This window comes from Callithrix jacchus, chromosome 22, assembly GCF_049354715.1.
Source record: "Callithrix jacchus isolate 240 chromosome 22, calJac240_pri, whole genome shotgun sequence".
Classification (NCBI taxonomy): domain Eukaryota; kingdom Metazoa; phylum Chordata; class Mammalia; order Primates; family Cebidae; genus Callithrix; species Callithrix jacchus.
In genome coordinates this window covers 49,183,960-49,211,662 of record NC_133523.1, presented here as the reverse complement: position 1 = coordinate 49,211,662, position 27,703 = coordinate 49,183,960, and the positions used below count along the sequence as shown (strand labels likewise).

Sequence of the window (27,703 nt, the reverse complement as noted above, 5' to 3'; positions counted from 1 at the left end):
ACCACATTCCTGTTGATGCAGGGCGTGGCTCTGACTTCTCTGGTGCCCACATTGATAGTCACTTCCCACGTTTGTCCCACGTACAGGTCTTTCCTTTCGGAGACCAAATGTGATCACCTTATTGGAGAAAGGGAAAGCGCCCTGGATGGTAGAGCCAGCAAGAAGACGCCGGGGTCCTGGTGAGTGACAAAGAGAACCGAGGCATATGTCTCAGTCCACTGGGGCTGCTATAACAGAACGCCACACACTAGATGACTGACAAACAACAGAAATCTACTTCGCACATTTCTGGAGACTGACAAGTCCGAGATTGCTGCATGAGCTGATTCCGTGTCTGGTGAGGGCCGCTTCCTGATTCATAGATGGCACCTTCTTCCTGGGTGTGTACGTGGAGGAAGGAGTAAGGAACTCTGAGAGAGAGATCGTAGGTGATTATAGATGATATTAATCTCGTTCATGAAGCCTCCACCTTCATGATTTAAGTACCTCCCAAAGGCCCCACCTCCTAATACCATTACCTTAGAGGGTACGATTTCAGCATAGGAATCTGGGGAGACACAGATGGTCAGTCCACTGCAGTATAGACGCAGGCATTCTGCATAAGAGCTCGCGTGATTGTGAGGGGCAGTCTCCTTTAAGCGATTATTTGTGTGCCTCTCCCACTGAAAGGCCCCAGGCCTATGCAGAGAATTCAAGCCTTTTTGGTATGGGTCCTAGAGGAAGAAAAGCAGCAGTTTCTAAGCCCTTACTGGGTGTCAGGCACTCTTCTAAGTACAGGCTCTTCCTCCCAGCAACCCAATAAGCTGAGTCTTCGTGTTAACCCCACTTTATAGATAAGCAAGCTGAGGCCCAAAGAGACTTGGTGACTTGCCCAAGGTCCCCCAGCTAGGAAGGAGCAGCAGAGGAGGGTTGAGGCCTAGCCTCTGCCTGTTTCCGAAGCTCAGCTCTCCACACCCTTATGCCCACCTGTCCCCCTGCATCTCCGCTTTCCCATTTCCCTTCAGAGAAGGTGTATGCTGGCCTCTCTGATCACACTAATAACATTCAAATTTGCGTGATTTTTGTCATTCCTTTCAAAATTTTTTTACCTCTTTTCTCCAAGTATTCTTTTCAGCTACTTTTCAAGGATTAATTTATAAATAGATTCCTCTTTGGTTGGCCACGTTGTATATTTTGTGTGTTTGTTTCTTTAAGTAGCATTCGTCGTGTTTCTTCTTGGGTGGGATGCTTCTTCATATAGGAGCTAGGGATGAACATTTTGGTGTAGGCTGGGAGAAAACAGCACCACCTCAAGCATCTGGCTTTGGTGACCTCCAGGGTCTGAGGGTGTCTAGTAAGCAGCCAGCCAGATGGCAGCAGAGTACAAAAAGAAGGACCCATCTTAATTTCAACATGAAAAAATATCCTTTATTAAAATACTGTTTTGAAGTTCAGAAGAAATTTAGTCATATAACATAAAGTTTAGAAAAAGGAAAAGGCAAAAACAGTTACATGTAGTCATCCCTGATGAGTCTGTTTTATGCAACTGGGTTTCATGGTTATTATAAAGTTTAAATATTTCTGCTTTTTCTCACATTTTGTTGTAGTAGCAATGATCTATGTTACCAGTCTCTCACGTCTTATTTTCCATTTACGTTCTAATTTATTATTACTAACATCAGCATATCTGCATAAGTGCTTTTACCTGGTTTCTGTAGTACTGAGTCACAGTGTGGGAGCTCTAGATACTTCTGAATTACTTTGCAGAAGAATTGTCAAATCACCTGCCCCCAACAGAAAAACTAGGCACTAGGTCTTCATCTAGTAGACAACATTTCTCAGAATTGCGAGGTTTCACAATTGTGAAATTTCACCAATTGTGGGTGTGTTGTCGCAATTTGTCGCTGGAGGAATGAAGTGCGGCCTGTGTGACTACACAAAGACGCAGCTCCTGAAAGCTCCTGACTTTCCCCCATTTCCCTTTGCACACTTTACTTTGGTTCCTTTTTCCGTCATCAATCATAGCAATGACTACGACTTCAAAGGGAGAATTACCAAATCAACACCGTCAATAGCAGCGAGGTTTGATTTTCATACTCACTAGTATTGGATATTGCCATTAAAATGTTTCTCTTAATTTAGCAAAATAAATTGATGCAGTCAGCATTTACTGAGAACATACTTTGTGCAGGTTCTATGCAAAAGCCTGTAAGTCAGTATCTCATTTAACCCTCACTGCACTTGTAGAAACCTCTGTCATTCCCAAGTGACAGATGAGGGTTGAGTCTTAGAAATGTTAAATAACTTGCCCAGAATCTCCTGTCCAGGAGATGCAGTAGCAAGGTTTGAAGCCTTGGCAGTTTGCCTTCTTAAATTTTTACAGGTATATAGAAGGTATATATAAATGTTAATATTTTCAGGGTACATAGGATGTTTCAATACAGGCATATAATGTGTAAGAATCACATCAGGGTATGTAAGGTATCTGTCACCTCAAGCTTTTATTATCCTATTGCAAACATTCCTACTGTACTCCCTCAAGTATTTAAAAATGCAGAACAAAGCATTGCTGACTATATTCACCCTCTCGTGCTATCAAATTGTAGATTGTATTTATTGCATCTAACTATCTTTTTGTACCCATTAACCATCCCCTTTTTCCTGCCTCCCCTTCCCAGCCTGGGAACCATCCTTCTACTCTCATATCCATGAATTACATTGTTTTAATTTTTAGCTCTCACAAATGAGAATCTGTGGAGGTTGTCTTTCTGTGTCTGGCTTCTATCACTTAATGTCTTCGAGTTCCATCCACGTTGTTGCAGATTACAGGCTCTCATCCTTTTTTGATGGCTAAATACTACTCCATGGCTGTATTGATGGTCACGTGGCTATTGTGGATAGTGCTGTAATAAACATGGAAATGCAGAGATGTTTTTGATATACTAATTTATTTTTTGGGGGGAATATACCAAGCAGCAGCAGGATTGCTGAGTCATACGCTAGTTCTATTTTCAGTTTTTTGAGGCACCTCCCCATACTGTTCTCAATAGTGGCTGTACTAATTTACATTCCCACAGAGTATGAGGGTCTTCTTTCTCCATATCCTCACCAGCATTTGTTGTTGCCTGCTTTGGGATAAAAGTCATTTTTTTTTTCTTTGAGACGGAGTTTCGCTCTTGTTACCCAGGCTGGAGTGCAATGGCGCGATCTCGGCTCACCACAACCTCCACCTCCTGGGTTCAGGCAATTCTCCTGCCTCAGCCTCCTGAGTAGCTGGGATTACAGGCACGCGCCACCATGCCCAGCTAATTTTTTTATCTTTAGTAGAGATGGGATTTCACCATGTTGACCAGGATGGTCTCGATCTCTTGACCTGGTGATCAACCCGCCTCGGCCTCCCAAAGTGCTGGGATTACAGGCTTGAGCCACAGCGCCTGGCCTCTTCCCGGCCTTTAAAGCCTTCTCTTTGGCTTCAGCTTTAGGAGGGGCAGGAGCTTCCTTCTTCGCTTTCGGCGCCATCTTGTGAAAAGGGTCCACTTTTTGTATTTTTTTTAAAGATGGAATTTCACCATGGTGCCCAGGCTGGTCTTGAACTATTGAGCTCAAGCAATCCACCCACCCCAGCCTCCCAAAGTGCTGGGATTACAGTTGTGAACCACTGCAACCAGCTTTTTTTCGAGTTTTTAAGACTTTTCTTATGTCCTAATAAGTCATGGTCTATACTTGGGAATTATCCATGTGCTGAGGAGAATGTGTAACCTGCAGTCATTGGATGAAATTGTCTGTAAATATCTATTAGGTCCATTAGGTCCGATGTTTCTTTGTTGATTTTCTGTCTGGATGATTTGTGCAGTGTTGAAAATGAAGTAGTTAAGTCTCCAACAACTATTGTATTGGGGTCTATCTCTCTTTAGCTCTGAAAATACTTGCTTTATGTATCTGGCTGCTCCATTGTTGGGTGTGTATATATTTACAATTGTTAGATCCTTTTGCTGAATCGTTCCCTTTAGCATTATATGACTTTCTTTGTATCTCTCTACACTTTTTGTCTTAAGCTCTATCTAATCTAAGTATAGCTGCTTCTGCTCTTTTTTGGTTGTCATTTGCATGGGAATTTTTCTTCCCTCCCTCTATTTTTAGTGTACGTGTGTTTCTTTTTTTTAAAAAAATTTTTATTGGATTTTAGGTTTTGGGGTACATGAGCAGAGCATGCAAGACAGTTGCATAGGAACACACATGGCAGTGTGCTTTCCTTTCCTTCTCCCCTTCACCCACATTTGGCATTTCTCCCCAGGCTATCCCTCCCCACCTCCCCCTCCCACTGGCCCTCCCCTTTTCCCCCCAATAGACCCCAGTGTTTAGTACTCCCCTTTCTGTGTCCATGTGTTCTCATTGTTCATCACCCGCCTATGAGTGAGAATATGCGGTGTTTCATTTTCTGTTCTTGTGTCAATTTGCTGAGGATGACGTTCTCCAGATTCATCCATGTCCCTACAAACGACACAAACTCATCATTTCTGATTGCTGCATAATATTCCATGGTGTATATGTGCCACATTTTTCCAATCCAGTCTATTATCAAAATTGAAAGAGCTAGAGGAGCAAGATCAAAAAAACTCAAAATCCAGCAGAAGACGAGAAATAACTTAAATCAGAGCTGAACTGAAGGAGATTGAGACACGAAAAACCCTTCAAAAAATCAATAAATCCAAGAGCTGGTTTTTTGAAAAGATCAACAAAATAGACAGACCACTAGCCAGATTGATTAAAAAGAAAAGAGAGAACAACCAAATAGATGCAATAAAAAGTGATAAAGGGGAAATCACCACAGATTCCACAGAAATTCAAACCATCATCAGAGAATATTACAAACAACTCTATGCACATAAACTAGTAAACCTGGAAGAAATGGATAAATTCCTGGACTCCTGCGTCCTCCCAAGCCTAAACCAGGAGGAAGCTGAAACTATGAATAGACCAATAACAAGGTCAGAAGTTGAGGCAGCAATTAAGAGCCTACCACACAAAAAAAGCCCAGGTCCAGACGGGTTCACAGCCGAATTCTACCAGACACACAAAGAGGAGCTGGTACCATTCCTTCTAAAACTATTTCAAACAATCCAAAAAGAGGGAATCCTTCCCAAATTATTTTACCAGACCAACATCATTCTGATACCAAAACCCGGCAGAGACCCAACAAGAAAAGAAAACTTCAGGCCAATATCCATGATGAACGTGTGTTTCTTATAGGGAAAGCATGTTACTTGTTGGGAATAGATCTTTGGATCCTTTTTAAAATTTATGCAGCCACCATGTGGCTTTTGATTGGAGATTAGTCTACGTTCATTTAATATTTATAAGTAAGGACCTACTACTGACATTTTGTTACTTGTTTTGGTTGTTTTGTGGCCTTTTCCTTTTCCTTCTTGTCTTCCTTTTTGCAAAAGTCATTTCCTCTGATGGTATGTTTTAATTTCTTGAATTATATTTTTTTGTGTATCTCTTATATATTTTTTATTTAGCATGAGGCTTATAAATAACATCTTATAACCCATTAATTTAAACTGATGACAGTTTACAAAAAACAAACCAACAAACAAGCAAAGAGAAAATTAATAAAAACTTTATACTTTACCTTCATCTCCCCTGCTTTTTAACTTTCGTTGTTTATAATACTGTGTGTGTCATAAGTTGTTGTAGTTGCCATTTTTATCAGTCCATCTTTTAGTCTTCTTAAGATATGAGTAGTTTACACATCACAATTACAGTATTACAATATTTTGTATCTATCTGTGCACTTACTATTAATAGTGAGTTTTGTATGTTCGGATGATTTCTTACTGCTCGTTAACATTTTCTTTCAGATTGATGAACTCCCTATAGTATTTCTTGTAGTATAGGTCTGGTGTTGATAAAATCTCTCAGCTTTGGCCGGGCGCAGTGGCTCAAACCTGTAATCCCAGCACTTTGGGAGGCCGAGGCGGGTGGATCACGAGGTCAGCAGATCGACACCATCCTGGTCAACATGGTGAAACCCCGTCTCTACTAAAAATACAAAACTTAGCTGGGCATGGTGGCGTGTGCCTGTAATCCCAGCTACTCAGGAGGCTGAGGCAGGAGAATTGCCTGAACCCAGGAGGCGGAGGTTGCGGTGAGCCGAGATCGCGCCATTGCACTCCAGCCTGGGTAACAAGAGCGAAACTCCATCTCAAAAAAAAAAAAATCTCTCAGCTTTTGTTTATCTAGGAAAGTTTTTATTTCTCCTTGATGTTGGAAGGGCTTTTCACTGGATATAGTATTCCAGGATAAAGGCTTTTGTTTTCTTCAGCACTTTAAATATATCATGATTCTCTCTCCTGGCCTCTAAGGTCTCCACCGAGCACTCTGCTGCCAGATGTATTAGAGTTCCTCTATATGTTATTCGTTTCTTTTCTCTTGCTGCTTTTAGGCTCATGTCTTTATCCCTGACATTTGGGGGTTTATTAAATTATCTGAGATGGCCTCTGGATTAAAATTGCTTGGTGTTCTATAACCTACTTGTGCTTGCATTTTGACATTCTTCTCTACGTTTGGAAAGTTCTCTGTTACTGTCTCTGAATACACTTTCTAGTCTTCTCTACGTTTGGAAAGTTCTCTGTTACTATCTCTGAATACACTTTCTACTCCAGTCTCTCTACTTTCTGCTTAAGGCCACTAACTTCCAGCTACGCCCTCTGGGACTGTTTACTAGATCCTGTAGGCATGCTTCATTATTATTCGTTCCTTTGACTAATAGCCTGTCATCAAGCGCGCTAATTATTTCTTCTGCTTGATCAAGTCTGCTGTTGAGAGACTCTGATGTATTCCTCAGTTTGTCAGTTGAATTTTTCAGCTCCAGAATTTCTGCTTCTTTTTAATTATTTCAATCTCTTTTTAAAATTTACCTGAAAGGATTCTGAATTCCTGCTCTGTGTTATCTTGGATCTTGTTGAGCTTCCTCAAAATGGCTGTGTGTGTGTGTGTGTGTGTGTGTGTGTGCGCGCACGCGTGTGTTTGAAACAGTTTCTCTCTGTCCCCCAGGCTGCTGTACAATGGCTTGATCTCAGCTCACTGCAACCTCCAGCTCCTGGGTTCAAGCGATTGTCATACCTCAGCCTCCTGAGCAGCTGGGATTATAGGTGTGTCCCACTATGCCCAGTTACTTTTTTTGATTTTTAGTAGAGACAAGGTTTCACCATGTTGGTCAGGCTGGTCTCGAATTCCTGACCTTAGATGATCCACCCAGCTCAGCCTCCCAAAGTGCTGGGATTACTGGCATGAGCCACTGTGCCTGGCCAAGGTAGCCATTTTGAATTCTCTTTCCGAATGATCACATTATCTCTGTCACTGCAGAACTGGTCACTGATGCCCTATTTAGTTCATTTGCTAAGGTTGTCTTTTCCTGGATGGTCTTGATGCTCGTGGGTGTTTGTCAGTATCTGGTCATTGATGAGTTAGGTATTCTTATCTGTGTAGTCTGGGCTTGTCCTGGTCCTTCCAGAGAAGAATTTCCTTGTCTTCAAAGATGCTAGGTGCAGCCATATTTGCATTAGGGTCACCCCATGACCAGTAACTGTGACTTTCGTAGACTCACAGATGGTCTTACCAAAGCCTTGGTGGTCTTTGGTAAGATCTGAGAGAATTCCCTAGATTACCAGGAAGTCTTATTCTTTTCCCTTACTTTCCCTGAATGAATGGAGTCTCTCTTTCTCTGTGCTGAGCTGCCTAGAGTTGGGGAAGGGGTGATACAAACACTCCCATGGCCACCACCACTGGGACTGTGCTGGCTCTGCCCAAAGCCAGCATAGTACTCGTTGTTGCCCAAGGCCTGTGGCTGCTGCTGTCTGGCTACCACGGATGTTTATTCAATTAAGACCAAGAGGTCTTAATTTATCAGGTGGTAAATTCTTCCAGGCCTGTCTTTCCCTTCCAGGCAACAAGTTGCCTTCTGGCCCAGGGTAGGTCTAGAAATCTTGTCCAGGAGCTATGGCCTAGAATGAGGCCTTCAGGACACTACATGGTACTTTATTTTACTGTGGTTGAGCGAATATCCAAGTTGCAAGACAATGCCCGTTTTACTCTTCCCTCTCCTCCTGTGGCTGCCGGCTGTGCTGCCTGGAGTTGGAAGAGAGTTGATACACACACTCTCTTGGCCACCCCAGCTGGTGTGTCACCGGTGTGTCATGTGTCACTGGGTAGGATGTACCCCAAGTCCACTGGTTCTGAGCGAAGCTGTCCTTGTGGCCGAGACTGCCTGGCACATTTACTTAGGACACCAGAGTGTTTTCGTCTGTGGAGGCACTTGCTGGAACTCCAGCTCCCACCGCTGTGGTGGACAATTCCTCTCGGCTAGAGCTGATCTAATGCTCCCTCTGAGGGTGCTGGCCAAACGCTGCCCGTGTTGCTTTCTTTTTTTTTTTTTTTTTTGAGACGGAGTTTCGCTCTTGTTACCCAGGCTGGAGTGCAATGGCACGATCTCGGCTCACCGCAACCTCCGCCTCCTGGGTTCAGGCAATTCTCCTGCCTCAGCCTCCCGAGTAGCTGGGATTACAGGCACGCGCCACCGTGCCCAGCTAATTTTTTGTATTTTTAGTAGAGACGGGGTTTCATCATGTTGACCAGGATGGTCTCGATCTCTTGACCTCGTGATCCACCCGCCTCGGCCTCCCAAAGTGCAGGGATTACAGGCGTGAGCCACCGTGCCCGGCCCCGTGTTGCTTTCTGTTGCGACAAGGCAGCACTGAGTTCCAATGCAAAGCCTCACAATCACTCCATTCTTCCTCCTCCAAACAGATTCTCTCTTGTTGCCATGCTGCCCTGCCAGGCACTGGGGGAGGGATGGTGCAGGCAAATTATGACTATCCTTTCTACCCTCGTCAGTGACTCTTTCTTTGAATATATGTTAAAACCATATATTTTGATTGCTCACCTAATTTTTGGCTCCTATGAAGGGGCTTTCTTGTGTGGATAGTTGTTCACTCTGGTGTTGCTGCAGAGGGGCCAATTGCTGGAGGGCTCTATTTGGCCATCTGGCTCCTCCGCTTTCTCCTTTTCCATTGTTGTTTTGTTTGTTTATTTGTTTTTTGAGATGGAGTCTCACTCTGTTGCCCAGGCTGGAGTTCATGGGCCCGATCTTGGCTCACTGCAATCTCTGCCTCCCAGATTCAAGCAATTCTCGTGCCTCAGCCTCCGGAGTAGCTGGGATTACAGGCGTGAGCCACCGTGTTGGTTTGCTTTTTTAAGGAGACAGGGTCTTCTGTTACCCAGGCTGGAGTATGTGGTGCAGTCATGGCTCACTGCAGCCTTAGACTCCTGGGCTCAAGTAGTTCTCCTGCCTCAGCCTCCCAAGTACCGGTTTGTTTCTTGAGCCCTTGTGGATGGACTGTACCCACACTGGTTTACCCGTCCTGGATAGGCCATACATTTTTCTTGTAGATTTACTGACATTTGTTTTCTGTTTTTGCTTATTCTTGTGAATTATTTTTCATGATCTTTCCCCTTTTGTCTAGCAGTGACTTTGATTCTTATTTTCTGCTTGTATAGTGAGCTTTCATATAGAAAATGCATTAGCCATTTGACGTTACATTTTACTTCAAGTATTTCCCCATTCTTTTCTAAGACTTTTTGTTTCATTTACCTCTTATTTTTCTATTTGTTTATATGAAAGTTCCTTCATTTGTGTGTGATTGGAAGTGTTGGCATTCACATTGTAAGTTTTCTTCCCATAGTTAGAAATCCATCTCGGTTCTGGAATTTGGGGTACCTTTCATGTCATCTTACTGTGTTTTTAATGGTTGTCTGTTTTCGTGTTGAACTAATGCACCTGGGATTAATTTTGGCCTACGGTGGTTTAAGTACTTCCACACTGAAGATGGGGAGATGGGCTGAGGGGATATGTTAGTATTCCACACAGGAAGGAACAGAGGAAGGTACAAGATAAAGGAAGGGAAGCTAAGAGTTTTAGGAAAATGTGAGTGGGAGAAGCAGCGTAATTGATGTGACTTAATGGAATGTGGGGTGGGAAGGCATATACGATGAATCCACTATCCGATGAATTTCTTGGTTTCCTGATGCTGCTAGCTTCACTGTAAACGTTTCCATTATCTTCCGGTGTTAATTCCTTATTTTGTCTGGTTATTTTCTGGAACTTCTACTAATAATAATTAGAATGGGAGCCACTACCAGTTATTAAGCCACTGCAGGTCCACAAAGCTTTCTCTAGAACCCTTGGAGCAAGATGTGTTTCACAATTCAGAATTGTACAGATTTTAGGAAGGTAAACAGGTCACATCCTATATGTGACATAACATACTCCGTATACTATATGTGACATAATATAACTCCAGCAGGGGCTGGAGCAGCACCCCAAAATCAAACACACGGAGGTAGCTACAAAGACAAATGACTAGATTTCCTAAGAGCAATAAGTGGAGGCTATGAATAGCCTCATTACATTTCACATGGAGTTTCACTCCAGATGTCCAAACATTCAAAAAGGAAAGAAGGCTTTGGTTCTCAGCTTTTGAATACTGGAATGGCAGATTAAGGTCATAGCATGTGCCAGAAAGTTTGCATATTATTTCCAATTCTCATGAAAACCTCGTGAGATAGGTGTTTATATCTGTATTTGAAAGGCAATATGCTTATGGTAATAAAGTTAACGAGTGTGTCACAAGGTTATGTAGTTACATGAACATCACCTCCGTTAATTCAGTAACATCTGCCTTTAAAGCACAGCTAGTAATAGAAATATAATGTGAGCCACATGTGTACTGAAAACATTTTTAGTATCAACATTAAAACAAAAATTTAAAAACAGTGATATGGTTTGGAACTGTGTTCTGTGTTGAAATCTCATGTTGAAATTTAATCCCCAGTGTTGGAGGTGAGGTCTGGTGGGAGGTGATTTCATCGTAGGGGGTGGATTTCTCATGAATGGTTTGGCACCATTCCCTTGGTAATGTCTTAGCAATACGGAGTAAGTTCTTACAAAACCTGGTTGATGTAATATGTGGCACCTCATCCACACTCTTTCTCCTTGTTTCACCGTGTGATGTGCCTTCTCCTACTTTGTCTTTTACCATGAGTAAGAGCTCACTGAGGCCTCCCCAGAAGCCAAGAAGGTGCCAGCACCATGCTTGTACAGCCTGCAGAACTATGAGCCAATTAAACCTATTTTGTTTATAAATTACCCATTCAGGTATTTATTTATAGCAATACAAGAACTCCCTAACACAAACAGGTAAAATTTTAGTAATATATTTATTTAACCTAATGTATCCAACACATTATATCATATAACCAATATTTTTACAATGAGATATTTTACACTTCTTTTTGTAGTAAATCTTCACAATCTGGCATATATTTTATACTCATAGTATACCTTAAACCAGCCACATTTCAGTTGCTCAGTAGTTACAAGTGACTAATAGCTCCTATATTGGACAGCGTAATTCTAAAGCCTCTGTTTATCAGGACACATCCACTCAGGCTGTGTAGTCAGTTTGACACCCAAGTAGTTATCTTATATCATCTTGGACTTGTATACCCTATGCTAATGATAGAGTCCTTCTTTTTAGCTTAATCTCCTACCTATTTTGCTGAGTTTTTTCCTGCTTCTTGCTAGTTTAAAGTCTTCTCCTTTGTAAATATCTAAATATAGTCAGATGCTTCATAATGAGGTTTCAGTCCAGTCAACCACAGACTACATATATGGCCATGGTTCTATAGGATCATAAAATTGTATTTTTACTGTAGCTTTTCTACATGTACGTATATTTAGATACACAGATACTTACAGTGTTAAAATTGCCTCCAGGATTCGATTCAGTAACATCGTGCACAGGTCTATAGCCTAAGAACAATAGGCTATACAATAGGCGTGGCTGTTTAGTTGGCCGTACTATCTAGGTTTATGTAAATGTGCTCTAAGACGTCTGCACAGTGAGGAAATTGCCTGACACTGCACTTCTTACAGCATGTCCCATCGTTAAGCAACACGTGACTGTACTCAATTCTAATCGTTCCTAGTTCTTTCTAAATTTGGTCTTAAGAATACATTTTTGAAAACCTACAACTTTGTTGAGGTAAACATCATAGAAGTAATTGTGTCTGGAGTATAAATTATTTTGGCTGAATTTACAGCATGTGAAACTGTCAACATAACATAGAACGTTTTTATCACTGCTGTTAGATTCCTCATGCCCATTTAGTGAATCCCCATTCCTACCGCAAGCCCCAGGCACCCACTTACCTTCTGTCTCTGTAGTTTTGTCTTTTCTAGACCTCTTCTCTAATAAATATACGTCTATCAAATGACCACCCTGTGGAGTTCATTGTGCAGTATATGGCATAAAAGTTATTCTACAAATAAAATCTTGACTTACTCATTTTCAAATTATAGACTGTTCTGAATTCTGGTTATTAAATGTCTCCGTACAACCTTTAATACGGTCATCAAAACCATGATAAAACACTAAAAAGTTATTGTTTTGGTAATCATAACTTATGATTAATAACGATAACTGCATTTATATTGTAGGATCTTCATTTTTATCAGCACAGGAAAGCAGAAACATTTAATTTCCTGTTGTCTTTCAGACTCGGGGTCTACGTTTGAGACCAAGAAGTTACCTCCAAATCAATGCTACAAATCTGGGCAAAGCATCTGCCAGAAAGCAGCTTCTGCACAACGAAAAGTTGCTCCACGAAAGAGGGGCTGCAGTCAGAATTCAGTCCTCACGAAACCTGAGGAACGGCATTCGGGGAAGAAACCTGTAAAATGTAATGACTGTGGGAAAACCTTTAGTCGAAGCTTCTCTCTCAAACTTCATCAGAACGTTCATACTGGAGAGAAGCCTTTTGAATGCAGTAATTGTAGAAGAGCTTTCAGACAGATCTCATCCCTCATCCTTCATCAGAGAATTCACAGTGGAAAGAAAAGCCATGAATGCGACAAATGTGGGGGCAGCTTCAATCACAGAACGACTCTTACTCTGCATAGGAGAATGCATGATGGAAAGGAAACTGTTGCCTGTGGGAAGGCCCTGAGTCAATGTCAGTCTTTCAGTACACATCAGAAAACCCACATCGTTGGGAACGTCTGCCAGTGCAGGAAGTGCGGGAAAGCCTTCAGTCACATGTCATCCCTCTTACTTCATCAGAGAATTCATAATGGAAAGAAAACTCATAAATATAATAAATGTGGGAGAGGCTTCAAAAAGAAACCAGTCTTTGTTATACATAAAAGCATTTATGCTGGAGAGAAAACCCCTGAAAGTGTGAAGGCCTTAAGTCAGAGTCTACAGCAAAGAAGTCACCATTTAGAGAATCCTTATAAATGCAGGAAATGTGGGAAATTCTTTAACAGGATTTCACCCCTTATGCTTCACCAGAGAATTCACACTTCAGAGAAACCATACAAATGTAATAAATGTGACAAGCTCTTCAGGCGGCTTTCAACCCTTATTCTGCATCTAAAAATTCATAATGGAGAAAAACTATACAAATGCAATAAATGTGAGAAGGTCTGCAATCGGCATTCATCCCTTATTCAGCACCAGAAAGTTCATACAAGGAAAAAGAAACTATTTGAGTGTAAGGAATGTGGGAAGATGTTTTCTGGAACTGCAAACCTTAAAATACATCAGAACATACATTCTGAAGAGAAACCTTTCAAATGCAATAAATGTAGTAAAGTTTTCGGCCGCCAGTCATTTCTTATTGAACATCAAAGAATTCATACTGGAGAAAAGCCCTACCAGTGCGAGGAATGTGGAAAAGCCTTCAGTCACCGAATATCTCTCACTCGACATAAGAGAATTCATACTGAAGACAGACCCTATGAATGTGATCAGTGTGGGAAGGCCTTCAGCCAGAGTGCACACCTTGCCCAGCATGAAAGAATTCACACTGGAGAGAAGCCATATACATGCAAAACATGTGGGAAAGCCTTCAGTCAGCGCACATCTCTCATTCTGCACGAAAGAAGTCATACTGGAGAGAAACCCTATGAATGTAACGAATGTGGGAAGGCCTTTAGTAGTGGGTCAGACCTCATTCGACATCAGAGGAGTCACTCTTCAGAGAAGCCGTATGAATGTAGTCAGTGTGGGAAGGCATATAGTCGGAGTTCATCCCTGATTCGACATCAGAACACACATTCTGAAGAAAAAGCCTAAAGTTGTTTTAAATCTATCGAAGATATGGCAAATACGTCTTTGTCTATAGTGTAAATTTTGTGTATATGGGACCTTTTGATGATGTGTCCCACTTTGAAAGCCAAAGAGCAAAAGTCATTGATGACTTTGACCTCAGGATTTGAAATTAACTGAAGGAAACTCAGAAGTTGGGTCAGTCATTGTGAATGAAGATCATTTGTCATTTCGTAAGAATTACTGGCCAGGCGTGGTGGCTCACACCTGTAACCCAGCACTTTGCAAAGCTGAGGCGGGCGGATCATAAGGTCAGGAGTTCGAGACCAGTCTGGCCAACTGTTGAAAGACCATCTCTATTAAAAAATACAAAAATTAGATGGGCGCAGTGGCGCGCACCTGTAATTCCAGCTACTAGAGAGGCTGGGGCAGGAGAATTGCTTGAACCCAGGAGGTGGAGGTTGCGGGCTGAGATTGCGCCACTGCACTCCAGCCTGGGAGACAGAGCAAGACTCTGTGTCGTAAATAACAAATGATGACTGACATTTTACTTCCAACATAGTTTTAAAGATAATTCATTGGTCACATATAACAAAGTAGAATTGTGAAGTCCATTATGGGGCCTTGAGCCTGATTTATGGTCACAGAAAAAAGAATGTGAGTCTGTTTCTCAGATCTAGAACTATCAAATATAAGGAACTTCTTGACAAAACAGGGTGCCACTTTCAGCTGACACACTTGTGGGTGAAATAAAGAAAAGTGATACTCTTTAGGTAGATAAAGGTATCACTCATAATGCTGTACCATCTCCATGGACATGAGGATATATGATCTTCATGGTTTGAACATCTAATATGGCTGAGGCAAGCCAACACTGAAAGAAGCAAGATATAGTGAAGAAGGCTGGGCGTAGTGGCTCACACCTGTAATCCCAGCACTTTGGGATGCCAAGGTGGGCAGATCACCTGAGGTCAGGAGTTCAAGACCAGCCTGACCAACGTGGAGAAACCCCATCTCTACTAAAAATACAAAATTAGCCAGGAGTGGTGGCACATGCCTATAATCCCAGCTACTTGGGAGACTGAGGCAGGAGAATTGCTTGAACCTGGGATGTGGAGGTTGCAGTGAGCTGAGGTTGTGCCACTGCACTCTACCCTGGACAAAAAGAGCAAAACTTTGTCTCAAAAAACAAACAAAAAGATATAATGAAGAATGAGGATTTCAGAGCCAGGAGAAATCAGTATTGTTTTATGTGGAAATAAATCATCTATATTTATATGAATAAACATTGGTATTTTCATGTAACAATACTGGTAAGCAATAAGTGATTGGTGTAGTATGAGTTATGGAGTGAATGTTTGTGTCCTCCCCACAAAAATGTATTGTGTTAAAGTCCTAACCATCAATGCGATCGTACTTGGACATGAGGCATTTGGGAGACAGGATTAGATGAGGCCATAAGGGTAAAGCCCTCACGATGGGATTAGTGCCTTTATAAGAGGAGACATCAGAAAGCCTGCTTCCTCTCTGCTCCATGTGAGGGTGCAGCAAGAAACCAGCTGTCTACAAAACAGGAAGATAGCCCTAAGACTTTAACCATGCTGGCACCCTGTTCTCAGACTTCCAGGCTTTACAACTGTGAGAAGTCAATCACTGCTTAAGCCACCCAGTCTGTGACGTTGTGTTATGGCAGCCCAAGGTAATACATTTAGGGGAAACTCTAGATTTATATACTGGGTTCTTTACCTGTCAGCAGTTCAACATGTGTAGTAGCTTTCAGTCTCTCTTTCCTGTTTGTGCAAAATACATAAGAAATAAAATCGGAGCTCTTTTTTGTAATTGGATCATAGACAGTTAGGCTCTTCTGTGTAAGTTTTCTTTCTGTAAAAGCTATTTTTGAGAATACCTAAAGTTTGTTAAGGTTACTTTGTGGAATATACATGGGTGAGGTCATTCTAACTTTGACCGCAACTAAGAAAAGAACAATCCAAATTGTGAGGGGTGAGCATGCATACAGGATGGTACAACTAACTTCCCATTTAAACTTCTTTCGTATTTGTAAAGCAAGCATGAAAATCCACCCCTTGGAGCAAATGGGTGAGCAAACAGCACAGAAGTAACTCATGGAGAAGCATGTGTTTTTCCTCGCTTTTCCACACATACCCTCTAGCTCGCTAATTCCTCTGCCAATCTGCCATACATGTCATTCCCAAATGAACTGTGACACACCTGAAGACTGGGGAGGAGCAAGAGGATGCCCTGCCCACAGTCACGGACTTTCCTGAGGCTTATCTCATTGCCTGTTGCATTTCTTGCTCTTTGGACTTCAAGAGAGCATTAGAATGGCAATACATGATAAAGTTAAACCTAACTTGGAATTACTTGTGAGAATTGCATAGTCTCACTGCTTTATTTCTGGCCTAGTCAGAAATCCTCATTTCATATAGTTTTGTCTATTCTGTCCTATTCTTCAGCTCTTAAAGGCATTTGTGAAAGTGCCATAAAGGTAAAGTATCTTTGGGTTCATTTGTCCTCCCAACTACTTGGAACTTGGTTATATTCTAATAGGATAAACAATTTATTTAAATTATTTTGCATTACATGAATTTTAAAAATATATCCAGACTAAGAAAGAAATCAACTTTGTGGTTTTTTTAAAGTCCTGAAAACTTAACTGGCAAGAAAAATGTTTTATTCCTAGACTGTTGTAGGAGAGCCCATTATTACGGTATTTTGCTTTTAATAGATACCTATAGACTTCGAGGTTTCGTTAGCAAACATTTTACCTGCACGTTTGCTGTGCATGTAGATACCCTGGCTCAATCACTGCTAAATCCTGGGGATGTGCAAACTAATAAGATATCGTTCTCGCCAACAGACACTGAGAGTTTCCGGGGAATTCAGGTAACAAAATACGGAAATCTGTATGAGGTGCATAGGTGGTACAGAGGAGAGGATGGTAAACTTCATTGTGATGGAGGTATGGGGACAGGAATTGTTTTTGTACATAGTATTAAGGGAAGAACATGAATTTATTAGGCACACAAAAGTTGGAAAGCTACTGAAGGCCAGGAGAAAATTACAGATTTTAGAATAATGGCAAACAGTAATAAGAGTATTTGGGGAGCTACAGGTTCCAGCATTTAATACAGTGGCTCCTAGTTCAATGGTAAGCACTCAATAAATGGTTGAATGAATGGAAATATGTTAGTATAACTGGATTTCCTGGAGGATAATCCAGTGGGGCCTAAACTCGAAGGTCATCCTGGCATTGAGATAGACCCTTGGGAAAACCAGTGTTGACCCTAAAAGATAAGGAATCACTATTAATATCTGAAGCCTATGGTCAACTTATGATAACCACAGCAACAATAGACCATAAACCTTCCTCAAGTCCTAGCTATAATAATACAAATTTACCCAATGACCCTCCACACACTAAAGGCTTCACAGAAAGACATGCCCTTTCCAGAAATTAAATCCGTTTACCTTCATATATGTTGTTCTACAAAAGATACTTGGCTTTCTGGGAAAAAAAAATTCCAAGGCAAATAAAAATAGAAAAATCAACACCGTACCCCATCAAGAAACAAAACATTCATCATAACTAGACTCAGAAACAACATAGCTGTTGGACTGACATGGAATTTAAAGGAATTCTAGGTAATAAGAGTTCTAATGGAAAAGTGCACAACAGGCAAGATTAGACGGGAAATCTGAGCAGACACACAAAACCTATAAGAAAGAATAAAATTGAAATACTAGAAATGAAAAAATCAGATGAACAATGTCTTCAGTAGGCTCATCAATATACTTGACATAGCCAAGGAAAAAGTAAGTGAACTTGACATCAGGACGATAAGAGTTACCCAGATTAAAACATAAGTGGGGTAGGGTATGACAAGGAGGAACAAGAGTCCAAGAGCTTTGACAAAATATCCATTGATCCAACACATACACATAATTGGAATCCCAGAAGATATAGAAAGACCTACTCTACAAGAAAAGTTCTTCAAACAAGGAATATGAAATACAACAGCACTTGGAGATACACAAAGAAATGAAGAGATGTGGAAACTGAATACATGAAGGTAAAAACTTTAAAAATGCAGAAAGTAACTGGCTGTCTTTGTGCCATGTGTTTACATTATATAAAAGTAAAATATGACAGAAGCATAATGCATGTCAGGGAGAAAATGGGAATATATAAGATCTTAACGTGTTAATTTGTATATTATTTGAATGTATATTCCAATTAAAGATGTAAAGTAATAACCACTGAAAATGTTTAATGAGATGTAAACAATAAGTTAATATAAAATAGAATCATTAAAAATGTTCATTTAGACTACAGAAGGCAAAAATAGAACAAAAACCAAAGAACAGATAGAACAATTAGGATCGAGTTAACAAAGTGGATAGATTTGAATCTGTATCTTAAAAAATATCAAATGTCAATGATCTAAGTATACCAGTTAAAAGAGCTTCTATGAATGGTAAAGCACTATCCAACTCTACGCCGTCTACCAGAGACACACTGTAAATATAAAGGCATAGTTAAATTAAAAGTTAAATGGTGGGGGAAAGATACACCATGTAAACACACAAACAAGCAGAAATGACTATATTATTATCAGATGAAGTAGACTTCAGAACAAGTACAGTCAGGGATAAGAGTGAGACAGCATAATGATAAAAGGGTCCATTTACTGGGAACATTTATTTTTCATTTTGAGACAGAGTCTTGCTCTTGTCCCCCAGGCTGGATGGAGTGCAATGGTGTGACCTTGGCTTATTGCAACCTCTGTCTCCTGGCTTCAAGTGATTCTCCTGCCTCAGCCTCCCGAGTAGCTGGGACTACAGGCACTATTAGCCATCATGCCTGGCTAATTTTTGTATTTTTAGTAGAGACAGGGTTTTACCACATTGGCCAGGATGGTATCGAACTCCTGACCTCACGTGATCCGCCCACCTCGGCCTTCCAAAGTGCTGGGATGACAGGCGTGAGCCACCACACCCGGCCAGGAAAATGTAATTCTAAATGAGGACACATTGAATTGCAAAGGAAAAACGATAGAACTGAAAAGAGAAAAAGACAAATTGACAATTGTCATTGGAGACTTCATTCCTCCTCCTGGTAATGAGTAGAACAAATAGACAAAAAAATCTGTAAGGAAATAGAAGACCTCAACAACATAATCAAGCAACTTGACCTAGTTGACATTTATTAATATAAAACATTCCAAACAACCCAGGCAGGGTACAAATTCTTTTGAAGTGTTCATGAAACATTGACCAAGACAGGGTATAAATATTAATACATTAAAAATTTTCTAAACTATATTCCTTGACTATAACAGAATTAAAGTCGCAGTAAACAAAGGTATCTGAAAAGATTTGGAAGGCTTAAATTATAAGTTCCATTTCTCTAATAGATATAAAACTGAATATTTCTTCAGTAAACCTGGTTAGCTTCCCTCAAGTATTTTTAAATCGTCAAATTATTTGCATAAATTCATAACATTCTTTTATTCATTTAATAACTGTCATTTGTAGTGATGCCACATCTGCCGTTCCAGATGCTGATAACTTGGATAATGTCTTCTGTTCTTTAACCGTCTGCAATTTTTGGTTTCATTGACCACCTCAAAAAAATCACCTTTTGTTTTTCAGGTTTCTATCTCATTGGCTTCCATAATGATTTTTATTATTTCCACTCTTGTGTCAACTTTGGGTTTCATTGTTCTTGTTTTTCTAATTTGTTGGGTGAAAAATAAGAGTCATTGATTTGAGTCGTTGCTTTTTTAGCACCGGCATTTAGTGCCACTGTATTTCTCTGTAAGTACTGTGGCACATCTCACGCATTTTGATATGCTTTCTTCTAAGTTTCATTCAACTAAGAATACTTATTTTTCTGTCTTATTTCTTCTTAGAAACATGGGTCACTGAAAAGTGTCCTCTTTTGGTCTAAATATTTGAGTGTTTTCTAGTTATTTTTCTGTTATTGATTTAAATCCATTCTGGTTAGAAAACATTTTGTATGACTTGAATCCTTTTCAATTTACTGATGTGTTTTAAGGTCTGGAATTATTGTCTCTCTGGGTGAATGTTCTGGGTTCACTTGAAAAGAATGTGTGTTTTACTCTTCTTGGGGTGAATAGTTTCACAAATATCAATGAGGTCAAGTTGATGATAACATTCTTTAAGTCTTCAATATCCTCACTATTTTTTCTGTTTACATGTTCTATTGAGAGGTATGCCGAAATCTCCAACTACAGTTCTCAGTTTGTTTATTTCTCCTTGTGGTTCTTTCAGTTATTTTTTTTTTTGAGATGGAGTTTCACTGTTGTTACCCAGCCTGGAGTGCAATGGCACGATCTTGGCTCACCGCAACCTCCGCCTTCTGGGTTCAAGCAATTCTTCTGCCTCAGCCTCCCGAGTAGCTGGGACTACAGGTGCACACCACCATGCCCAGCTAATTTTTGTATTTTTAGTAGAGACGGAGTTTCACCTTGTTGACCAGGATGGTCTTGATCTCTTGACCTCGTGATCCACCTGCCTCGGCCTCCCAAAGTGCTGGGATTACAGGCTTGAGCCACCGCGCCCGGCCTAAGTAGTTTCTTTTACATCCATATTCTGATCTGTACTCAGGTAAGAAATAGTGGAGGAACAACACACTATAGATTTCTAGATGCTTTCTTTTCCACCCCTTTTCTGAGCGCTCTCCCCTCTCAGACTCTCTCTCCTTGGAACTCAAGCCACCTTGATCTTGCTGACTCCAGCTCCATCCCCGCTTCATGGAGGTCTGTACCACAGCCCGGAAACTGTGCAGTCATTTGGGGAAATTGGGACTCCCCTCGTTTGTTTCTCGTTTCTCAGCAATCACTATTTTATTGTCTCATGTCCAGTTTTGTAGTATTTCAGATGGGAGATTAAACTGGGACTCCATCTTTGCCAGAAGAGCAGATCTCAGATAAGCGTTTAGGGAGGGCAGTAATCACCAGGAATCTATGATTTTTAGTTTTTAAAATAATATTGCAATTAACATTCTTGTATATATGCTTTTGTAAGTAAATCATTGGGTAAAAACATAGGCATATTTATCAGATATTGCCAACTTGCCTTTCCTAATCCATCTACCATCTAGAGTGAAGTAGAAGGGTTCTTCGAGGAATTCGATGTATGTTTGTTCAGTGCTGCCTGCGTCTCCCCGCTTTCCCACACAGCTCTCAGGATCTGTCAGTGAAGGTTTTTCAGATTTTCTTCCAACTTTTTCTCCATTATTCTGCTTTTCCCAGAGGGCAGAGAATACCAAAGATGCTGGCACATTGTTTTAGCATGAGCCTATTGTTTCTGTCTTACATTTTCAAGTATTTGATATGAGATGGTGCAACTTTCTCTTTCCATAATGCTGGCACATAATTCTTTTCATTTCGTTCAGTTGTAATGAAGGAGTGTTCTGTAATTTTGAGCCTACTGTTATTGATAAGATCTGTGAGTGATTGGACTTTAAAATTTTTGAATGAAGTAAGCTTTTCCTGGTCTACTTATTTATCAAAGGACAATGCTTTACACTAGCAGATAATTGGTTTAGCCCAGTGAATCTCAAACCTTACTGTGTATAGATCACCTGGAGATCTTGTAAAACTGCAGATTCTGAATGATTAAGTCTGAGTTAGGGCCCAAGATTCAGGAAGTTTAACAAAGTCTCAGCTGATGCTGATACTGCTATTCCATGGCCCGGACACTGAGTAGCACGGATTAGTCTTTAACTTGCATTCTTGCGTGTCACTGGCAGTATTTTTTCTTCCTCTATTACATGATAAACCGTTTTTTAAAACCCATGCATTTCCCCCTTAAACCCTCCTGTCACTCATACAACCCTCTGCAACTGTAATAATTGTTCAGAGACGCTCCCAAAGCCAGACTGTTCGCAGTGACGTTATGACGGGAATCCAAGCGCAACCCCGCTTTCCTTCCGGACACGCTCCTGCTTCAGGGAAACTGTGCTCCTCAGTGCAGCAGCGCTTTCTTTCTCCGGGATTCTCACCACATTTAGCAGCACCTCTTTGCGGCGTCTGAAGCTCACAATTACATCGTCTCTTCACTTTATTAAAGATGAAGCTTCTACATGCATTTCTTGCTCCTGTTGCTTTAACTTGGTTTCAGAGAGACAGAAACGACTTCATTTCATCTTGTTAAATTTAGTAAATATGGCCGGGCGCGGTGGCTCACGCCTGTAATCCCAGCACTTTGGGAGGCCAAGGCGGGTGGATCATGAGGTCAAGAGATCGAGACCATCCTGGTCAACATGGTGAAACCCCGTCTCTACTAAAAATACAAAAAATTAGCTGGGCGTGGTGGCGCGTGCCTGTAATCCCAGCTACTCGGGAGGCTGAGGCAGGAGAATTGCCTGAATCCAGGAGGCGGAGGTTGCGGTGAGCCGAGATCGCGCCATTGCACTCCAGCCTGGGTAACGAGTGAAACTCTGTCTCAAAAAAAAAAAAAAAGAAGTTAGTAAATATTTTTAAAGCCTTCTCATACATATATCCAACCCTGTTTCCTTGTGGGAATATACCAGTCTAGTACTCTGCTGTAGAGAACAGGGTAAGAGGGTAGGAAAGTGAAGTTTCTTACCTGAAGGCCACAGTCTTTATAGATCAGATCTGCTTTCCTTTATCTCACTTTTCTGTGGGTTGTATCTCTGACACTTTCTGTGAGGGACGCCTTCTGTGGAGTGTCTTAAAAGGAACTCCCCGCCGGGCGCGGTGGCTCAAGCCTGTAATCCCAGTACTTTTTGGGAGGTCGAGGCGGGTGGATCACAAGGTCAAGAGATCGAGACCATCCTGGTCAACATGGTGAAACCCCGTCCCTACTAAAAATACAAAAATCAGCTGGGCATGGTGGCGCGTGCCTGTAATCCCAGCTACTCAGGAGGCTGAGGCAGGAGAATTGCCTGAACCCAGGAGGCGGAGGTTGCGGTGAGCTGAGATCGCGCCATTGCACTCCAGCCTGGGTAATGAGCGAAACTCTGTCTCAAAAAAAAAGGAACTCCCCTGAGTCCCCTGGCATGCTGGGTTCAGGTGAGATAAAGCAGTTATTGTCACCACAGCCCCGGCCTTTTGTTGCTGGGGTTACTTTTTATACAGCCTTCTCTGGATTACCGGCAAGACAGCTTAATTACAAGCCACTGTGCTATGTCCATTTGACCCATAGAAATGTAACTTACCTATGCTGCAGAGTCTGAGGGAGCACCTTTTAATTGAACACATTAATATTTCTGAAGAAAAAGATGTGAGTACACTAAGTGGGACCGATGTCTATAAATCCTCTCATGTCAGCTCAGGTCAGGTTTTACCATTGTGAGAACTGATTCTCAACGTCCTCCAATCAGCCCCCATTCTGTGCGTTTTTCTGTTTGTTTTTTTCTGTGTGTGAATTGAATTGTTCAGTTCAGTGATTCAGTCTCTCCCGAAGAGGCATTGCACTTGACCCAGCTGGCCAGAGTACCCCACATACCATGGGCCCAATGACTGGTCCAGAGGGGGCACAGAGCCAAAACTGAAGCAAATCATATTTTCCTCCCAGGGATTGACATGGAGGCAGAAAGACAGAGATATTGCCCTCCTTTTGACATTAAATATTCTATGGACATTTTAAGTCTTAGTATCTTCAGATGCCATTTCTTTTCCACCAAGAAACAACATGGAGAGAAGGGCAATACTGAAAGCAGAGCTGGGTTGCAAACCTCTGATAAGTGAGCACTTCAATCTAGCCTAACACTATGCCATACACGTTCAATGCTTTTGGGTCACATGCGTCAGTAAATACAGTTTCCTAAGTTTGTTTGGTTCGTGTCAATCCTGACTGTAGTTGCTGTTTCTGTATTTCTTTTTATACAGTCTTTTTGTCTTTCATGAAAGAAAAGGATGTAACTGATTCGATGTGTTATATTTTATCACATATTTTGCATTTTAACTTGAAATATAGCTAACTCGTATTTTCTTATTCTGTCAACTTTAGGCAGCTCTCTTGAATCTCCTCTTCACGTTGTGATTATTGCCCCTTATCCTTGCTCCAATCTTTCATTTTCCCATCTGCCTTCCACCATCCAATTGATGAGATATATTCTGCTTTCAAATTACTATTTATGTTACAGATGATACTTCAGTGATTTCTGTATTCTAAATGGAGAAAATAAAATAGCGTTGCTTTACTACCATCAGGTGTTATTCTCTGAAGAGCCAGAGCCCAGTAATATGTAAATATTACATTCCTCCTCTATATGTGCAATGTTAGGATCTTACTACCCACTTAAAGGGAACTATCCTCATATTAGTCAAGTGGATTTTCCTTTTTCATAGTTTTCTCAAGTCATACATTTCCTGGGGAGTTGCTTAACGTTTAGACCATGACATCTAGTATGGTTTTCCTTTGTCTTTTCCAGAACTAGCAATTACCTTTCTTTCCTTCTCCAGTTAACAAAATGTTATCTCCAGCATATTGCTAAGATCCTCCAACTTCATATGAATTGTTTAATGGAGCCCATTCCATTCTTCATAAAGTTTCTCCACTGACTCCCTGAATTCTTAGTCTAACAGTAATACGGTTGGATTGTTTTCTCTGCTTATTGCAAAGTGGGTATCCTAGTCATCCTCAACTGCAGTCTCTTGGATTACAGCTACTGTTTATTGAAGCCTATCCTGCTGCCTTTCTTCTTTTTCTTTTACATTTTGTTAGAGTGAATCCTTTTTTTTTGAGATGGAGTTTCGCTCTTGTTACCCAGGCTGGAGTGCAATGGCACGAACTCAGCTCACTGCAACCTCCGCCTCCTGGGATCAGGCAATTCTCCTGCCTCAGCCTCCTGAGTAGCTGGGACTACAGGCACACGCCACCATGCCCAGCCAATTTTTTGTATCTTTAATAGAGACAGGGTTTCACTATGTTGACCAGGATGGTCTCGATCTCTTGACCTCGTGATCCACCTGCCTCGGCCTCCCAAAGTGCTGGGATTACAGGCTTGAGCCACCGCGCCCGGCCTAGAGTGAATCCCTTAATTCCCTGCATAATGGATATATGGAAATAAATTCCATGTCTGAAAACATCAGTATTAGGCCTCCTGCTTTAAATATTGTTGGCCACATATAGACTTTTAGGTCCAAAGTAATTTTATCTCGTAAGGTGGAAAATGTTATTCTGTATTCTTTCCAATATTTCTGATGGGAGGAAAGGCTAAAACCATCTTGGTTCTTGTTATTTTTAGGTGACCTAATCATGTTTGAAAGCTTTTAGAATGTTCTTTAATATTCTGCAATTCCATAAGCATATTTCTGGATTTTCCAGTTTTCCTAGTTCATCCTATCCAACATTCAGTGAGCAATGCCAAGCTGAACTTGCATGCCTTGTTTCGATTTATAAAGACTCTCAATCATTCAGTTGATGCATTCTTATATTTTGTTAAATTTTCCCCAAAACATAGATACTGGACTTTGTAAATTTCCATGTCCTTTTTTGTTTCTCATTTTTTAAAATTTACTCATCTAGAGTTGTTCTTTCTGACCTTTATTAAATGTATTGCAGCAGCAATTTTTTTGTATTTCTTAGGAGTTCTTATCTAATTGTTTTCTTTATTTTGCAGTTTCAAATCTCAGGCTAAAATCGGTATTTCATTTTCTTCTGTTATTACATGAGTTTTCCTAGTCAGGATTCAATTCTCTTAGTCCTTATTACGCCGAAAGTTTTCTTCAAGTGACTAGGTTATCAGTTTCCATTTAAGAATGAGATGGTTTTATTACCATAGGTAAATGCCGGGGGAGCCCTTTGTATATTTTCACTGTAGGTCTGTTTCCCTAAATGTAAAGGGTTACCAGGGTATCTGTATGCCTGGGAAGGGCTGGCAAGTCAAGGAGAGATTCTCCAAATTCCAAAAAAAGTTTTAATTTAGACTGCCAGCTTTTCATTCTGGGTGTTCTAGTTCTTTGTAAACTGATTTTTTTTTCCACATTAAAAAATGATTACATTGATGTTTAAAACTTCAAACAGTGGCTGAAGCCTGTAATCCCAGCACTTTGGGAGGCCAAGGTGGGTGGATCACGAGGTCAAGAGATCGAGACCATCCTGGTTAACATGGTGAAACCCCATCTCTACTAAAAATACAAAAAATTAGCTGGGCATGGTGGCGCGTGCCTGTAATCCCAGCTACTCAGGAGGCTGAGGCAGGAGAATTGCCTGAACCCAGGAGGCGGAGGTTGCAGTGAGCCGAGATCGCGCCATTGCACTCCAGCCTGGGTAACAAGAGCGAAACTCCATCTCAGAAAAAAAAAAACTTCAAACAGTACAAATAACACTAAATCTGCCTTTGGCCAGAACATCCCATACCAGTCCCTTCCCAGAATAAGCACTTATCAGTTGAGTGACTGTTGAGAACTTTCACTAAGCATTTGAATAATTCTACCAATGCATTAACTATCAAATGATATTTTAAAATATACAATAGTATATGCCAAAAGTTTTGCATTTTCAACCGGTAACTCCTTTAGTCAAATTCGTATCAATATGATCAGCCCATTCTTTTAAACTTCTGCATAGAAATTCTAGTTATTACCTTAATGACAGAAAGTTAGGTTGTTTTCAGTGTTTCAGATACTAACTAAACCCTACAATGACGCTATAGTGAGCATTTTAACAACTCCACTGCCTCTAAAGTGGCTGTCATGAGAAATCCTGTCTCTATACCACTACCGATATTTGCTATTATATTGTCTAAATTTTAATCTCTCCACCTCTGATCCCAGCATTTTGTGAGGCTGAGGGAAGAGGATCACTTGAACCCAGGAACTGGAGACCAGCCTGAGCAACAAAGTGAGACCTCATTTCTCCAAAATAAATAAATGAATAATAAATGAGCAAATTTGCATCACTTAATACTAATGAGGTTAGCAGAGACTTACATTTATTTCATCCATGATTTGCCCATTTATGTGCTTGCTTAATTGCCCTTTCCTTATTGACTTATATGTATTTTTGAATCTGTCCCTTATGTTACAAATGTGTTTCTTCCTTCCTGTTGCTTATCTTTTACCTTTCTTCAAAAGCACACCAATTTTTCTGGTTGTTGAGATGGAATTTTGCTCTTGTGGCCCAGGCTGGGGTGCAATGGCACGATCTCAGCTCACTGCATCCTCTGCCTCCCAGGTTCAAGCCAGTCTCCTGCCTCAGCCTCACATGTGGCTGGGATTACAGGCACGCGCCACCACACCTAGCTAATTTTGTATTTTTAGTAGAGACAGGGTTTCTCACCTTGCTGGTCAGGCTGGTCTCAAACTCCTGACCTCAGATGATCCACCTGCCTTAGCCTTCCAAAGTGCTGGGATTACAGGTGTGAGGCACCGTGCCTGGCCAAAAGCACACTGAATTTTTGACACAGTCATCGATATTTTCCTTTATGGTATCTGAATAATTTAGAAGGACATTTTTGACACCAATGACATTAACATATCCTGCTATACTTTCTTCTAATACTTTTGCTTTAGTAATTTAATTTTGATTTT

At 40.9% G+C, this 27,703-nt stretch overlaps 1 protein-coding gene across 23 annotated transcripts in view; it reads left to right on the top strand.

Annotated features, from left to right (window-relative positions):
• The window catches only part of ZNF667 (zinc finger protein 667), a 52,145-nt gene extending 35,355 nt beyond the window's left edge, over nucleotides 1–16,790 (top strand). For all 23 annotated transcript variants that reach the window (XM_078361665.1, XM_054250512.2, XM_054250514.2 and 20 more), the window contains 2 exons: nucleotides 87–179; nucleotides 12,601–16,790. In XM_078361665.1, the coding sequence (XP_078217791.1) occupies nucleotides 87–179; nucleotides 12,601–14,180 (1,673 nt within the window). In that variant the 3' untranslated portion in view covers nucleotides 14,181–16,790. The remainder of the gene's footprint in view (nucleotides 1–86; nucleotides 180–12,600) is intronic.
• The last annotated feature ends 10,913 nt before the right edge of the window (nucleotides 16,791–27,703 follow it).